General features: G+C 40.1%; 1 protein-coding gene across 1 annotated transcript; it reads right to left on the bottom strand.

Annotated features, from left to right (window-relative positions):
* Nucleotides 1–8,487: 8,487 nt before the first annotated feature.
* LOC145889497 (uncharacterized) lies at nucleotides 8,488–12,470 on the bottom strand. Its single transcript, XM_082980459.1, has 7 exons — nucleotides 12,316–12,470; nucleotides 11,298–11,456; nucleotides 10,983–11,150; nucleotides 10,827–10,883; nucleotides 10,396–10,608; nucleotides 9,848–10,039; nucleotides 8,488–9,431 (listed from the first exon to the last, which is right to left on the bottom strand). The coding sequence occupies exons 1-7, from the start codon at nucleotides 12,380–12,382 to the stop codon at nucleotides 9,037–9,039; spliced, it is 1,251 nt and encodes a 416-aa protein (XP_082836585.1). The 5' UTR covers nucleotides 12,383–12,470; the 3' UTR covers nucleotides 8,488–9,036.
* Between the last annotated feature and the right edge of the window lie 6,013 nt (nucleotides 12,471–18,483).

Raw genomic sequence — 18,483 nt, 5'->3', positions numbered from 1 at the left:
GTTGGTGGAGGTATGTAACCAGATCCACTTGGTCTCTGCTTCTTTCTTTTTGCGTACATACGTATCTCTTAGGTTTCTCCATTTTTCTTTGGCACTTTTATCTTTCAAAGGCAGGCGAAAACATTATCTTTGCTTGGACAAATTGTACAACAATAAAATTTCGAAGTTTTCTAATTTTTGTTACCTGTTATACCACACGCTTTGCCAACAGCATCCCATGCATTTTTGAAAATATATTTTGACACAATGTTTTGTATTTTTTATATCATATAAAGCTGGTCTTTCACGGACAAGTTCAATCAGTTTTTTTCTTTACTATATTCCATTTTAGGGGCCTACCAGTTGTTATGCCATTGTAACAGCTATTATTACTGATAATCACTGCCTCAAAAAGATATTTATCCCAAAAAAGGGTAAAAAATCAACTGTTGATCTTAAAAGTACCATTTTAACCTTTCAAGTATGCATAAATATTACAAAAACCCACTTTATTAAAGATGGGTATATTTTCACAGCAACAAAATCGCATGCGTACGTGCGTAAAAATCAAACATGTTTGATCGCGTCGGATGGCCTTGCGTTAACGCATGGTTCGCAAGTTTCGGACGTTACGCATTCTGTGTAAAGACCCCGTCGGAAGGCGACGGACCGAATTTTTACGCGCGTATGCACTTACGGACGAAAACGGACCGAAACGCATCCTGTGTACAGCCACCTTTAATTGTGCAGCCGCGTAAAAGAAACAATGGCCCGAAACCGCTGCAATGTTGGCATTGTTTAATGTCAATGATTTCTAACCATTCAAAACCGCATCTAGATTTGCAGAGAATAAGAGGGGGCTCTTAACACGCTTTCGGTGCCGGTTTGTTTGCATTGTTTCCTTTACTTAAAGTGAGCTGTGGTTTCGGTAATGGTTTCTGTGAACCTTGCCATCGAATTGCGGAATATTACTTAGGGTGTTGCAAGAAATCACATGATCATCAGCGCAAGCGTTAACCGTGCAGCCGCGTAAAAGAAACAATGGCCCGAAACCGCTGCAATGTTGGCATTGTTTAATGTCAATGATTTCTAACCATTCAAAACCGCATCTAGATTTGCAGAGAATAAGAGGGGGCTCTTAACACGCTTTCGGTGCCGGTTTGTTTGCATTGTTTCCTTTACTTAAAGTGAGCTGTGGTTTCGGTAATGGTTTCTGTGAACCTTGCCATCGAATTGCGGAATATTACTTAGGGTGTTGCAAGAAATCACATGATCATCAGCGCAAGCGTTAACCGTGCAGCCGCGTAAAAGAAACAATGGCCCGAAACCGCTGCAAGGTTGGTGTTGTATGTAGGTCTGCGAGGAGAGAAAGGGCCAGTTTTCCATTCTGTTTGTTGACATTTGACAGTTTTAGAGTATCATCCCATATTATTTAAACATGTCAGATTAAGACGAGTCAGTGGTTGCAGTTATCGGCTCCAAATTCGGAATTATCCCCTAATTACATTCACTTTCGACGTGTTTGCATTCGCGGTTTAAATGTCACTACACAATTCAAATGACTCCATGTAACCTGTCCATTTGACGTCATTAGTGACAGGATTTATTATGTTTGTCACACAGCAAACACCAGCGAGCGAGGGTTGGTAGTGCCCGAAACAGTCTCTGTGAGCACCCGAAACAGTCTCTATAGGAGGGCATTCACCTTTTGTCGAGTTGCTTTCGTTCGATTTCTGCAACAAACTTGCCTTGTGGCACTTAAACACGTGAAACCAGTTGCGGTCACGCTTCGTTGCGTCGCAGAAACCAAACTTAACTCCGCAAGCCGGCTGACGCCGACACGTGGTAAACAGTTTGTTTCCAGTAAGTTAGCTCTACTCCCTGTCTCGTTACACTGGGTAATGAATTGAAGCAACTTTTCGGTATTGCATTTTCACTTGTATCAATCCATACCATTTACTGTATTTCGTTTTGTTGTAAATGAGTGTAAAACAAATGCACTTAAATCCGAAACTGATTTCAGTCAAGGTGAAAGTGAGGGAAAATGAATCCCCCTACATATTTCTGATCCGGTTATTGGTGACACTATACGTCACTGCTTTGGGATAAGTTTAAATACTGACATTTGCATATTACATTTAAATACAAACCATACCGTCGCATTGCAGGCATCACTTTCCTGTGGAAACCAGTACACGCGGAATAGCAAGCAAAGAGCAAATAGTTTCTTATTTCAAAACAGTTTATTGTTGCTCAGTTTCTTGTCATATCATTGACGGCAATTGAAGCGGGCAAAGTCGCTTGCTCAGTTTAAATCATACAAAGCCCCTTTTTGACGTCATAGCGGTAGCCCAAAGAATGGCGGTTCGCTGTTTAGGTTGACTTGACTTGATTGCTGAATACAAGAATTTGCACTGCATGTTTCCCTTTGCCCGAATTAAATCTGAAAATGTCTTCCCTAGTAAAAATCACCAACCGAAATCACATTAAAAAAGGCTGTACAATACAAAAGTAATCGATTTGCTTGTGTTTTACCAAAGAAACACATTTATCCTTTCAGTTGTACATTTTTGAAAACATTAACGTACATATGGGTTGTTGCATTCATGTTGGGGTTGATGAGGTTGTTGCTTTTCTTTCACATTAAAACAAATTTGAATGGGGTTTCGCAAATCAACAGCAGGTTATTTAGCGTTGTATGATTTCCTGCTTCAACGCTATGACCCGCATTGTAACCTTTGTTTGCAAGCCATAAAATTAACAATGACGATCGTAAGACCTGTTTCGTCCAATAAAGAGGCATTTTGTGCAGCGAAATGCAGCAACTGTTACGTTTCAATTGTGTTGTGCTGTGTATCAGGCTTCGCTGTTCAAACAATGCACTTGTGGCCAGGCAGGGAGTTAAAATAACTCAAAGCAAACACAATTTCACCGAGATTCGTCTAGCTGATTTATTTATATCTGTTCAAAGTTTAAGTATGATGGTTGATTCTTTGTGACGTGGAATAACGCCACGATAAAAGTTTGCCCTGTGGTTATTTTGGGTTTTGGGGGACGTGAGTTGAAAAGGAAGTAACTTTCGGCGCTGTGACGTGTGAGAGCTTATTTAACCGCCCCCGCTATTCAATGCGAATTTATTTAAGACTTGTTTGCGCTGATTTTGGCAAGGAATTACCTTTTGTGTAGGCGCCGTGGTTTTTGAACCTGAAAGCACATACCTGAGGTCGGCTGTTGTACTTTTGATCTAATTATAGTCAAAAATATACCTGGGGATCGTAAACTTCGTGGGGGTGCTGATAAACAACTACGTTTTTAGCACGGAAATTTCCGTGTTGTAAAAATGATAGCAAAGGACCCATTCGGTATTTTGAGACAGATAGGCCTATCACACGTTGGATATTTGCTACAAACAAATGTATTTATATTCTCAATGGGTAGCTGTTCACGCCTCATATCGTTCGTAACTTGTGGTACTGCATGCAACTACGTTTCGCACTACTTTTTGGTACAATACACATAAATCACTACATGCTCATTTCGTTGGTTTACTTCTTAAGGCCACTTACAAACAAAATTATAAAACTCAGCTGTCTTTAAACAACATATCCGTGTACAAGACGCTATGAACATAACAAGTAGTATATAGCCTAGCATATCTTTACTTACATGTCGTCAAATTTTAGGACTGTGGGCAATTCGTACACAGAAGCAAAACACATTTAAAGTTGTGGCCAAAAATGGAACGGCAAATTAACATCGGACAACCTCAGACAAGGTAAATCACCTTCCACGGCAATATATACTTTCGGTGCTTTTGTTAAACTTTTATTGAGCCAGTTGTGACGGTATTTCTCAGTGAGCGGCTTAACCACAAAAACAAGTCGCAATTCTCATTTTGGGTGAGTCATTCGAATAATATATTGTTGTTTGCGGGTCTTGGTATCTGATCATTTACTCTGTGATGCAACACCAGGCTTTCTTAAAAGGGTATTTCCCAACAGGTGCTATTGTGACCTCGTGGTGTTGCGCATGACAAACTGAGCCATATTTGGCCTGTTTCAAGAGAAATTAAACGTCCCACAACATTTATTTATACATGATATCTTCTTTCTGTACAAACGCGGGTTGTACTTTATTGTGTACAAAGTTGTCTCAACCAAAAATTGTCAGGAATTTATACACTTAGATATGCGACGTTTGATCTCATCTTGAGCAATAAATAGACATGCCCTAGTACAAACATCATGGCTTGATGAATAACTTCAAATATGTTCAATTAGTAGGTTTGCAGGCTTGGCAGCCCAGACATTTCAGCCCAGCTGGATCAGCCACTTTTTCCTGACAAGTCGGAGCAAGATTTGAAAAATCAAGCTCCCGGTGAGGTTTGAACTCACGACCCTGGGCTAACCACGCACAACCCTCAACCAACTGAGCTACAGGAGCTCAGTGGTTTCACGGGGTATATTGTGGCCAAGGTACACTGGTGCGCAAGCGCACAACTTGCCAGGCAACCTTCACATATACGTAGGGGATCTCTACCACCGTGTCAGATAACGCAGTAACATTTCATGCAATGGCATGATTGGCAGGATCGCCCCACTGCGCAGGTCCTTGCTTGGCGATCACAGCTATCGTATCGCGATCATTAGGTTTGCAGGCTTGGCAGCCCAGGCATTGCAGCCTAGCTGGATCAGTCACTTTTTCCTGACAAGTCGGAGCAAGATTTGAAAAATCATGTTCAATTAGTTGTATTAGGTATGGCGTTTTTTGTGTTGAAGGGAGATTTGAAATCATTTGGCGACAGCAAACGTTTTGACAAAAGTTTGACCCAGTTCAGCGTATTAACTTGCATAACCAAGCGTTTTTTATTACATTGTGCTTATTTAGAGAATGTTCTTGGCAAAGTTGCAGGGGACTATATTGTATATTTAGGGAATTTGTTGTGCAGCAAAAATGGCAAGAGACAGGTTTTGGTCCAAATAAAACCCTCATTGATTTGACTTTGTCGTATGTGGTTACGATCCGTATTTGCACAGTACTGAAACATTTGTACATTTTATTCGCTTGAGGTATTGTCGGCAATATGCTAATTTCTTGGAAAGTCAGCTGGATGTATTACGCGACACCTACGGAGTTTCGGTAAGTTGTAACCATGAATGACGATGAAGATATTTGCTCTGACTAAACAGCACCGGGTGAAGGCGCCTCGTGATTGGTTGCTCCCTGCTAGGTTTCTACGGCAACGGTTGTAAACAAGATACTGTTTCATAGGTGGTTGCTTGCAACATGTATTTTCGAAGCAGTTTGTGTTGCAACTTTGTTATCATATGTTATGACGACTTCAGGTATTACAACATGATAACGGTGTTTGCTAAGTTGGCAAACATTTGTTCAGTTTAAGAGGGAAGCATTCCACAAAAACAAACGCTTCAATTTTGATGGTCTGATCGCCGCCTTTGCATTCCGCCCGTTCGTCAGCTCCCATTCGACCGATGAGTTAGGAATACGTAGATTTGATTTGAGCCAAGAAATCTGTTATTACCAAAAAAGCTATAATAATTTCAACAATGAATCACATAATCATTGTATTTTCCTGTAGTTCTTCTACTTTTAATGGCCCCAAAATCTTTGGATTACCCACATAAAAGTAGACGCCTGCGATAGTTTTAAAAGCTATTAAAAGGTCATAAGGTTAATACATGACATTAAATATCAAGATACACAGCAGTATAGGGGGTATGTTTTAAGCTCTATAAATACATTAATCTTCGGTTCTGTGACGTCACCACATACACATAGTCAGGTTTGCATGGTAACCAAATTATATTTAGACCGATATGACGTTCGCTACAAGGTATTAAGTCAACTTTATGGAAAATAGGTATACGCGGCGCTGTAATTGGTTGACACCATACGTAATTATGTTGCCAAGCAACGATAACAGATGCCAAAACAAACAGAAGGCATGGTTTAACCTATGCATACACACTTTAAATTAGTAACATTATCTTATATGGTGGTTCAGCAGTATAATAAAGTATCTTTGTATCTGCGGGTCTCGCTGCAGATGTAATTGATTCTTTGTGAAGTTAAAACCCATCTTGTTATCAATGGTTATTTTTTGTGGACGTTTGGTTTGTTCAAATGTCACTCTCTTTTTGTGTTTTGGTAGCAGTTTCGACCAGTGGACATGGCGGTTACAAACAAACGGAATAATTTTACTCTAACGTCCCCTTAACGCGATGACTTCCGTTAGGGATCATTTATATGCCCAAACATTATCTTATTGGTGCCAATTATTTCGGGTTTAAATGTTTTTTTTTTAGTTGAGACCAAAACTTGCTTATTCTCCCTGTACAGTATCCACAACAGCATACGGCGCGGACATTACGCAAGTGCGTAAACAAACAACCGTCGTATGAGAGCATACGTGTGACATCATGGCATTACCTCAGAATGCAATCACCGTGTCCCAAATCTTTATATTCCCTTTCTAAGCCAGTCGTTATAAGAGCATTTCTCCTTTGGCGGATGTGTTTCGAAAGGGAGAAAAATACGCATGACGCAACCGATTGTACAAACCCTCGGTCATCTTGACTCTCCGCGTGTTTATTGAGGCATGCAACGATGCCTATAATTCTGTTTGTGTATTATAATTCTTCTAACATTTTGAGCTATCACAATCCACAGCGTCGTATTTATAATATGGTTTAAAAAGAGGTTTAAAGTTATTGTGACGTGTAATTTTTTAACCATCAATCACAACCGTAGCCGCAAAGGCAGCTATGATTTGTGGCGCTTCTTCCCACTGTTTTCACGCTGCTGTATAAGTGGAGCCCGAACAGAGGTGTTTTGCTGGTAAGAATGTTTGTTGGCAAAATAAAGTTTTGTGTAATAACCAAATGTTTTTTTTCAGTGTTTATTGCGACATTTGCACAGATTGCAAAATACAAACACACATGACACTGGTATCTAACCCGAATATAATTGAATAACCAAACAGAACATTTTTTCGAGAAACAGTCAACATTCAATAAGCCAATGAGATGCATGGTTTGGCGACTTTCATGCTGGCTCCTGGGTACGTTGGCAATTCTTCCTGTATTCTTTTCTCCGTCAGATTGGCAGTTGGTTAGTTTGTTTTCTGTCGGCCTCTGTCATTGCCTTGAATTGCATTACAGTTACGTGTTGCAAAAAAATTTGCGAAATTCCTAATTTGATTGTAATCGTTTTCAAAACAATTCTTGTTCCAATATCTGATTCCTTGCTTCTTCGTCGCCGTTTACGAATTCTTATTTTGTCAGCAGATGTTTATATACGAGCTGTTGTTGGCCCAACTGCTCTCGTTATAACAGCAGCCTTTTATATACCTCAACCTTTTGAAGCAGGCCTGCTTTCTGTCACTCCCATATACACAAACCTCACGATCACGACTCTGTGAACAGGAATGTATGACGTTGACACTTTCCCTTTTTAGTGGCGCTTTATAAGCCCGTCTGCGAGACGTTTGGAGTGTTTTTGGTGTTTCAAATGCTTATTCGACTGCTGACAACAAAACCTTGCCTCCACGAGAGCTTTTGGTTGAATTACGACACTTTGGCTATAAATAAGTTTGTAGATTTGCGATAAACACACAAATAGTATTTCTCGTCTCTTTATAAAAGGCAGGTTTGTGTCGAAAAAATACGCAACCCGATTAAGTAAAGATTACCCATCCTGTTAACTTGTATAAAGTTCCCAATGATGTTAAGTTATGCAGCGGAGCTTGAAGCAAGGGACTTATACAATTCGACGTATATAAATCTGCTATTCAGACACTTGTTTATTTTTACACACATACTTCCTATTTTTACTTCAACCCTATACAAAATTCACTTTATTTTTATCTCCGCCTAAAATATGGGCCCAATCGGAAATAGACAGACTCAACAAAATCCTGCATGCAAATTCGTATACGTCTAAATGTGTTGATTTTGTCATGTTTGAAAACAACACAGTGAAATTCGCCACTCCACGTACAACAAAAGCCCGTTTTTTTGAAACCACTGCGTCAGAGCAGTTGAATTTCATTGTTAGGATATGCCAATGCGCTCAAAAAGTCCCTGACAATGCTGTCGTAACAACTGTCTTCTTAATTTCGCTTTTCTATTATCAACCATAATAGGTAACAATGCCGGCGTTCGACAGCCCATTGTCTAGTTGAATGTGATGTTTGTTATATGTCATTATGGCTCGCGGGTCTATTGTTTGATACATCGCGCTGGGACTTCCTTCATTACGAAATTGTTACATTTTCGGAACATCTGTAAAAACCCGGTAGGGGAATTGGTGATTAGTTGTAACTTTATGAATTTTTTCACATGTTGCCAACATTTGTTTTACAATGTACTAATTCATAACACATATGTCGTTTAATTGAACTGTTACCTTCACTTGCACTTGTAATTTCACCTAAAAGAACTCTCAGGTATTTTTTCAGATTTTATTGAATAAAAATAAATATGCGCGAATCACAAACAAATAACAATGAACTGACAAATGGCAAACAAAAGTTGATTGCGTAAGAGCACACGTGGGAAATTTCAGCAAACTTTTTGTTGTCTTATGAGAGATGCTGTAATTTGGTACCGGATTGAATACGTTATTTTACGGTGTTTATACCTAATGCTCTGTCATTTTCTCAAGATATTTTGTGGTGAAGGAAGTTGCAATTAGGCTAAGGAAAAAATCTGCAACTAGGCAAAAATCAATGGTTTTTATGCTGACAATCAAACGAATAAATAAATAAATAAACATATAATTACCATGTAAACAGTACATCAATGAGCAAGAAACGAAGACATCAAAACAACAAATTGTGCAAATTTAGACACCATGATTTAAGCACCAACCAATGGGCACTGTCTTGTTTTGAATATTGACAACGAAATTTTATATTTTTCTTTTCAAATGGGGTACTTGGACGAAATATAGGTTTTTACTGCAACTGTCAAACTGGTGACAAGACGCGTGGTTGCGAAAAGACGAAATGCATAAATAAATAAAACTAATTCAAGTTTAACTTAGACGCTTTCGTCGTCTCCTTCCTTTTTTTTTCAGGCCTTTCTCTTGCCAATAAAAGTTCTCGTAAACGTCCTGAAGATCTGTTGGCAGGATATCGTAGGTCATCCAATCCTTTTTCATGCGTAGAGTTGTCTTTTTGCGGAGGGGTCTATCAGTACCGAACAAATACCACACTTTCAGCATCGTAAAGTGTTCCGGACAATCTTGCAGAATGATTTTTGCCCGTTTGTAAAGCAAAGTCGGGGGCCTTGGGTCCAGATCGTCAGTGGTTTCGGAAAGCATTAATGTAGCGATGACCTTGCATTTCCGGGTGCCTTTCTTCGAACGGCATTTAACTTTTTTTGGTTTAATGAAGTAGGCAATCACCTGTTTGACTTCATCTTCGTCACCTAAAAAGATTTTTCCTGTTATTAACACGACTTGTATCATTGGAAATTTGAAGCAAATAATAATGAAACAAGCCACAGGGTAAGGGTTTTTAAAGCTGTGATCGCCAAATATAAAGGGCCTGCGCAGTGGGGCGATCCTGCCTGGCTATACGAAAGCATGACATTACTTCTGCGAAGCAACAGGGTACTGAGAAATTTAAGATAATGGCTTTAAGCCAACATGGTCAAGTGAGCGTCATTAACAAGAGCAACCTCATGCTTGTTGTCCCAAGCTTGCTACTTTGTTTGCGCACCACACTAAAATGGGCACAACATTAAAACAAAGCATTTACAAATTCGACAACGTAATTCACAAGGTCATTTTTAATTTATTCTTGGTATATAGTTAGGTACGAATAAATGAAAAGGTTGCTCACCACATCCAACCATCTTTGATCGGGGTCCGCTCTGGCAGCAAACTATTTCGCGGGGGTCGATCACTGCAGCTTCACAACATTGTAACTTTCCCCTTTTTCCAGGGTAGAGCACGGCGTCACAACATAGGTCGGACTCTTGGTTCATAGCTTGACCTCCACAAGTCCCAGGATCTTCGGAGACAACGTTTTCGCCTTTGAAGAAAAATCATGTTTTGAGGCATGGTTAAATTTCCGTTGCGATAAGAAATATATTGTGTTTCTGATTTCTCCTGGTTTCTGAATTGTCATTTACACCTGATGAAGCGAGGGTTACCCGCGAAAGCTCGTGTACTTCATAATATACAAGCCAGTCTTCTCAAACAGTGCCAAACCAGCAGGCCAATTCAGTTGCAGACATAAAGACTGATACGGCACATTTTATAATTTGATTGTGTTTCTGGTACATTTAGATGTAACTTTTCCATCAGTAATAGCATATTAATTGGAATGCGCGCTAGGCAATCGATCCTAACTTACAAGATTAGTGCCAGCTAATCGCATGTACTCACCACAAATATCGATTCCTTTTGGTTGTGGGCCGTTTAGACAACAATCCTGAGTTATAGGGTTGAATTTTGCGGCTTCGCAACATTCAAATATTCCTCTTTCGTTGCGGTAAACTACGTCATCGCAGCAGAGATCGCTCTCTGGGTTTATTTCTTCTCCTCCACAGGTGCTTTGGTTTTCGGGCCTTCCCCCAAACTCATTCCCCACGTTTTTGTCTGAACAATCACATTGTGTGGTTTAGTTTGTTTTCAAGCACCTTTGCCGTTTTGATTGACCCAAAACGCGCTTAGTTTTAGAAATGCTTACACCTAAATAATATTATAGGTAAGTAGTTCCTCATTGCTGCTAACCAATTGCGTGTAAATTCATAAACTGTCGAAACCGACAAAGGAAGTGCAGTTCAAACATAATAAACCGTATTTCTATTATTTACCTTCCGTATGGGACAAGATATAGCTTGGTAGTTGAGGTGACGCGGAATCGAAACCTGCTAAAAAAATATTCAACTTACCAAAATGGAAAAAAAAATTCTTCAACGCAATTAAAATATTTCGGAGTGTTAAATAATATCGTAAGAGTAAATAGCTACCTTTAGGCTGCACGTGACATTTAAACGGATTTTGCTTTTCTAAGCATTCCTCAGTGTCAGGTCTGTAGACAACATCCTCGCAACACTTCTCCAAGCCTTTGGTTTTCGGTATCACTTTTTTTCCGGAACACAATTGCGTAGATAAACTATACACGGGATTCGTTGCACCTGCAATACACAAACAAGACGTTAGTACGAACCAAGAAAGGCAAAGAAATTGTGCAAAAAGTTTCACAAACTGCTTGGTCTTTTTGATAAAGTGACCAAACCGTGTAGAATCGTGTATTGCGTTTTAAAACATAAAACACTGCTTACCGAAGCAACACTTTTCCAACCTCCGCTTTCCGGAACGGATTATGAAATTCCTTTCGCTGCCCAAACAGCATTGAAGGCCGTTGCGGGCGCACAATTCTGTCTCACCATTTATCGTGCAGTTCCACTTATCACAAGTTCCCTGGATGGGTCGTGAAGTAACTAAAAAACAGAACAATGAAGTTTAAGTGTCAAGTTATTTTGTTTGTCATACGCGGCAATTTGTTGAACCTATTACGTTTTTCTCTTTGTGTTGTTTGTGAATGTGTTGGCATTTTGTAGCCTCTTTCAATACCGGCCCGATCTAACGCAGGGTTCGAAATTAGATCACCCTCAACTTTACTGGCGCTAACATTCGGCGTTACTTCTTGAGCAAAAAAACCTGCATTGCAACTACTACAATCACTATTCATGATGCAATTTTGTACAAACTTGCGTAAACTTTTAGTTATTAGTGCGAAGTAAAGTCCTGTGATTGAAATAATTTCTGGTTCTGTCTATCGCACGGTGTTTGACCACGTACGAAAACATTCTTGGGCGTACTTCTGAATGTAAGCTGGAGTCAAAATGTTACAGGGCGCACAACTATTTCAGGTCACTGTGTTTTGCTGATATTTTGAAAGTTGGTCTATCCAGTGTGGATTAATACTTAATCATAATGTTAACCCGAACGAAAGTGCCCTGATGCGAAGTTCAAGATGCAAATGTTCATAAGTGCAATACAGCAAAATATAGCAACCAGAAATATTAGGAAGACGTCATTTACTAGGGCCAAATATAATCATTTTTAAAAAAGTTTGAGGTCAAGGAAAATCTGATTCGGTTAGCTTAGTTACTGGGTAAGCGATTGGTCATGTGCGAGCGGCCTCGAAAGCGAGCTCCCGACACTTTGTTGACAAGTCGCCGACAATATGAATTATCGGCAAAGAACGACTGCCTGTCCTATATGCTATTCGTGCAAATGTTACTGCTTTGGCTAATTGCTGTAAGTCGAAAGCGCACTAAAATCCAATTCTCGTACCTTCTTCGCCGAAAAAGAGACAAGTAAGTACGAAGACCAGTAGAAGTTTTCCTGTACCAGCCAGCATTGTCTTTGGTATTAATCCTCAACAAAGTTTCAAATAGGTTGTTGCGCTCACAAGCTCGCAGATGCAAAATGCTGTCGGCATCGCAACGGGCATCCTTTATACAAGCGGCGGGGAATCCCCCATCAAATTCCCACCTTTCAAAGAGGAACACGATGACGTATCGCGACTGGGAACTTTGGGCGACGATCGGGATTTCCGTCGGAAAAAAGGCGTAATAATCTGGCCGCAGCCTCACCCATAGCATCGCGCTATATGCCAGGACATTACAAAACTTCCGTATTGCAACGTAGTATCCAGGTGTCGTCATTGTTTGCACAAACGGTGCGGTTCCGTCTCTGAGCAAGAAGCTGCGGTCAAACGGACAATTCCGACTATTTCATTACAGTGTACACATTGCTTTGCCATAGCTGTACAAACATTACGTCTTTTCGGACTTTCTATGGTGTGGATTATGAAGCACATGATATATTTATCAATCATTTTCATTGCTAAGCGTCATATTTACTTGTTCATTATATTAGTTTTTTCCGTGTCGTTTAATCGCTTTGTTCGTGTTTTAAGGGAGGCTGAAGTTAAACATCGTTTATTGTAATTGTGTGATATTACTTCTGTCCATAAGGGCCGGTACTATGCACATTACACCGACTTGACCAAATCAGGGGCTTCTAGAGGGGCCCAGCGCATGAAAGATGCCCCACAATTGACCCAGACAAGGTCATGCCCTTTGTTCTAATCCACCCCCGCATTTCCTCGGACTAGTCCTGTTCGTGTTAAAATACAATCGGATATCAACGCAAACAATTGTAAAGGTTTGGGCGGGGTCCATTGCCAAACCTGATCAAGAGAAAAAATCGTGGGTGTGGTCGCCACATGACACTTTCCACACAAAACACTGCACCGTTTCTGTGCATTCTATACATCAATTAATGTACAATTAACCAGAAATGAACAGTTGTGTTTAACATCATATGAAATAATAAATACGTTGTGTTTGAAAACATTTAACCCGCGGGGGGGCGAACGTGGGGACGTTCCAGACTTGCGCAATACATGGCCTGGGCGTGGTTTCCAACTCGAAGACGTTTCATGAAGCGGTAGCTTCTCATGTGTCAGTCAATGTGGTTTACGTCCACCCAATATCAGTACCGCTTGTACAGGAATGTTTGCGTCGTTACGTCGCCCATTTGACACTTAAGCCTTGTTTAACAAAAGCTACGTACCTAGAGTGTGCTTTAGCGTCACTTTTTCGTGGCCTGTGTCGACATAGCAGGTTGATTGCACCATTCTTAGTTGAAGTTTTAATCCTTTGGTTAAAGTATATTTTGCGAACGTTAGGGCGTGGCAGTATTATTTGTCAGCCGCGGTGTGTTAAAGTGGTTTTCTTCCCATTTGCAACCAATTTACCATCGTCACTGTTTCACCACATCAACACATGGGTATAATTATGTTGCGTTGGTGGCTTTGTGTCATATGCTGCCAATTAGAGTAATTTGATGGCCCTTTAATCACACGTTAATACTACGTTTCAATGTGATGTTAAACTTATAGCCGTGTGCAACTGCTCTTGACAAACTAAAATCCTTTTAAACACAAAACGGTTTTTCTAAATGGTAAAGATGTTGGGCTTTTTTTATATTTATCCCCTGTTATAACAGCATCGGCAGTAAAATGTTTAGGCCTTCAACTGCGGTTAAGATGCAATAACTTTCACTATTGTTTTTTTACGAGGCCGCGGTCGCATAATGTTTGCTAGCAGCAGATTCAGCATAATGTTGCCACTTTATAAACGAATGCACAAAACAATGGTATTAACTTTCTCCACATCTTTGGTTTGCTTCAAACCTTTCAAAAAAGCAAATTTGGCACCAAAACGCGCTTATACATTGGACGCTATAGACAGAATTATTTGTTGCCTGTAATGTACCAACAGGGAAACTTGATGGGTTTCCACCAAAACCCGAACCAAACTTTTCTACAACTATTCATAAAACCTTTGGGAACCTGGGGTCATCCCCAAGGTATTTACCGGTCAGCGTCCACAGGTATGTTGAGGAGAAACACGATATGACCCTAGTATAGGATTGCGACAATACAATTGGTCAATATACATAGCTGTTTGTGAAGCCTTCCAAAAGCTATTTTAGGGCCACGTGCACTTTAAAATTACCTACAGGTGCTGGAACTTGGTTCTTTTAAACGACCATTAGGAAATTTTCTGGGTATTTTCTTAATGTTGGTTGGTCAAGTAGAATTGCAACATGACATGGGTTGAAATATAACGCATTAAATCGATGAAAGGCAGAAGATCGCAGAAAAGAGATCTATTCGGTTTCACCAGCGCCGACGATAAAAACAAAACAACTAAAGTAATGATTTCCGCATAGAGCAAATTTGAAAAAATAATCTGACGTTCTTCTGGTGAAAAACAACAAATACACACCTTTTTGTTTAAAAACGACTGTAAATATCTGAAGTTCCGACAGAGACGATTTGTAAAGTTTTCGAACTTTCGCAAACCCCGCGACACGATAAGTGAAGGGCGAAAAACTGTTACGCTTGAATGCGTACGCGACATGGAAACACGACCCGTTTTTGGACCAAAACGTAAAACATGGACCAAACATTTTGGACTTAGTCAAATCGCGACAAAACGTACAAAAGGACGCAACAGATAAAACTCAGCGGGACATCAATGGACAACGCGGGTCAAATGGTCAAGAATGGTAACGGGCGAAATGGGGCACATAGAGCGGATTTGTTGTTTTCGGGCACTTAGAGCGGAAAACAACATTTACGGGCACATAGAGCGGATTTCTTGGTTTCCATATTGCGAATGGCTGCCTTATGTTCTTTAATACGGACGTTAAATTGCGCTTAGCCTGACCAATATACACTGTGTTACAATCAAGGCAAGGTATTAAGTAAACTACACAGGTAATTTGAAGCATGGAAATACGGTCTTTAGGTTTGGGAAACATGTTTTCTAAAGTGCATACCGGTTTCATGGCAACTTTTACTCCATTGGCGTTGAGTATTCTAGATATCCGCTCAGAAACTCTCTGTACATATGGTATGGAAGTCAATGCTGTATATGTTTGTGTGGGTTTGTTGTGTATGTGGGGTGTGAGATTTAGGATATAGTGTGGAACTTGTTTAGTTTGAGGACGTTTCAAATGTGTTTGCGTTCAACCCTCCGAGTGTGTGGATCGGCAATATGTGTAATCGTTCGGTTATATAAGATTTATGTCCCGCTGGGTTTTAGCTGTTGCGCCCTTTTGTTCTTTTTCGTCGCTTGATTTCTTTGCCCGTGGCTTCGCTACTGTGTTTGATTTATTCTCTGAAGAAGCCTATAGTCGTACGTACAGGCGAAACGTCAAAAAATACAATGCTTTTCAAACAAAAAGGTGTATATTGGTTGTTTTTCACCAGAAGAACGTCAGATTAATTTTTCATTATGATACCTGGTGTTCAAAGCCTAACACGACTCACGTTATACAGAATTTACATATAATTATCCTTACATACCCTTATGTAGAATTGGGAGCTATCGGATGACCCATGGTTTGAACACGTTAAGTGGTTCCCGGTTCGAAACACCGACTAATTGTAATCACAGCGACACCGCGTGGCAGGCATAAAGTTATGGTATAGAGTCCCCTGTGAAACATAAGAACACATATTACGTTGAAGTTTATCGGATGTGCTATGGAAGCAGTTAGCAAAAAACTACAGAACAACTGGACTTTAACTTGATGCCTACTTTACAACTTTTACTACTGTACCAAAATGAAGTTCGTCCCGACAAAATGACAGATAATGAATTGAATTAGATAAACCGCAAGAGTCATTATCATCAGTAAGATTCAATAAGTTCGCACTGTTTAGACCTGTGATATACCTTAGTCTCCTGTGCTTTGTACCTAGATTATTACCCAACAGATCAACATTTATTCTGAATTTCAATGACTATATCTTTCGGCTTTTATGTGAGACGCTTTGGCAAAAGACGCTTTGGCAAAAGAACGTAATTATTTTTGCCAAACTGAAGTCCAATGTTTAAAAACCTATCTCGGAAAAGGCAAATGAAGGTGAAAGTACTGTGACCCGACATTGGTTGGCCTACGCAGAAAGCACAATTTGCTCGGCTATAAAATGCACCTGTTTCTATCCATTGCAGATATTTGTAGTGTGCTAAATCCTGATAAAACAAACGAGATGTTGCACGCATTAGATTGTAGGAAGTGGTAAGACTTGGTTGTGGACATTTTGAGTTTCAAAGTAGTTTTTTCATGACACCCTACACTACTCGCATCGCCGCATTGCAACCACCCCTTCCACGTGGGGACTGGATGAGAAGCGAAAGCAGAACAACATCACGCTTTTCTGAGTTTATTTACATTAGAGATTCAGCGAGTTGAGTTATGACCGCGCTATTGTCATCTCTTCGTACGAAACAACGTATTTAACGAACAATGCTTCGCGTGAACGTCCCTACAGACGGTTTTGTCCACATTGATGGTTTTATTGAAGTTCAACGTTGCGTCATTTGCTATTCTTTGTGCGTAACGACGCTTAGGGTAATATGGGGAGACTTCCAAACGGTGAATTTTGGACGCCAACGTTATTTTCTCGGCCACAAATTTAATTAACTTGCATTCACAAGACGGAGCGAAACTAATTTGAGGTCAATATGGAAACAACATTATTTACGAGTTGTGTAAACTTCATTCACACATTTAGTTCCGAACGTGGTTTATTCTGGTATGCACGTGACAGACAAATTCTGCAATTACTGAACCAACCAGGTTGCGTAACTATTAACGCTCCACATTCATTATTTCAGTCGTAAAATGTGAAACCAAGCGCAACCGAGCTTCACTCCTTTGTAGCTAGTGAGTACGCGGCGACAAACTCTTACCTCTTGTTTGACGCAACGACGTTTTTATCATTTGACGTACTGATAAACATTGTGGGGAATTTTTTGACGCTTCTACCACATTGTCTGTGTCCTTATTTTGTCTTTCGCGTTAGTACGCTGTTTCCCCAGCAACAGCACTTAACAAAAGTACCACCATTAAGCTATTGTTACTCAACAAAAGGAATAACGATTAAATGCATTGACGTTCGGACGTCGAAGTAACGTGACTGATCACGTGATTTACGCACTGTGCGTCTGTTATTAAAATTGCTGTAAAACTTAACGGTTAAAGCAACCGAAAGTTGCTGTTCTCAAAAAGCAGGTCATGCACTTTGAGATGTTTATTCGTCCTTGTAACCTTGACAAATGACTTTTAAATGAGGATTAATATTTTGTTGATATTTATAATTTGAGCAAGTGCTACTTTGATGAAATCTTACGACGCAGTGTGCTTTGTTCAAAAATATCATCAACAAAAGGGGGACGTGTTGGGCTATTTACGTCTGATGTTGAACGGTTGCATCGTTACGTAACGACGCGCCATTGTCTCCTTTTCATACGTAACAACGCAATTGACCAACAATACTTTGCGTTAACCTCCCCCATACTTGGTTTTGTTGTGTTTGTGAAGTTAAACGTTGCGTCATTTGCTTTTGTTCATTCGTAACCAAGCTTTGGCGCAATAAGTGGTGAACTGAACGGGGAATATTAGAGACGCAAACACAGCGATGACAAAACCACTTGAACCTGCCACAGTACGATAACCTGGATCTTCAAGCTTTTTCAATAGCTATTCATGACCGTTATATTTGGTATTACGGGGTCAGAGCTAAACGTGGTCCAAAATATTTGCAGTGCTCGGCAACAACAAAGACCCGCCCCACGTGATTCTGCCATTGTTGGTCGTGTTAAAGGCTTCATTTGAGAGTTAACTAATGGCATTTTATGTTTTACGTTGGCGGTTGCCACGGCAACCGGGTTGCGTAACTCACGCACAACATTCAATATTTGTGTGGTAAAACTTAACGATTATCGCACACTTTGTGTCGAGCCTGTTCATGTGGTTAGATTCACCAAACGATGTTTTCAACATTCGACGTTCTGTTTGAGCTTCCTGGGGAAAATTTGACGTTCTCACAAAATCTCATGTCCTCATATTTAGTCAGGTGCTGCGTCAGTCGTA

Source organism: Ascidia mentula, chromosome 2 (assembly GCF_947561715.1).
Source record: "Ascidia mentula chromosome 2, kaAscMent1.1, whole genome shotgun sequence".
Taxonomy (NCBI): domain Eukaryota; kingdom Metazoa; phylum Chordata; class Ascidiacea; order Phlebobranchia; family Ascidiidae; genus Ascidia; species Ascidia mentula.
The sequence above is the reverse complement of the archived record's forward strand: the minus strand, read 5'-3'. Positions and strand labels throughout refer to the sequence as shown.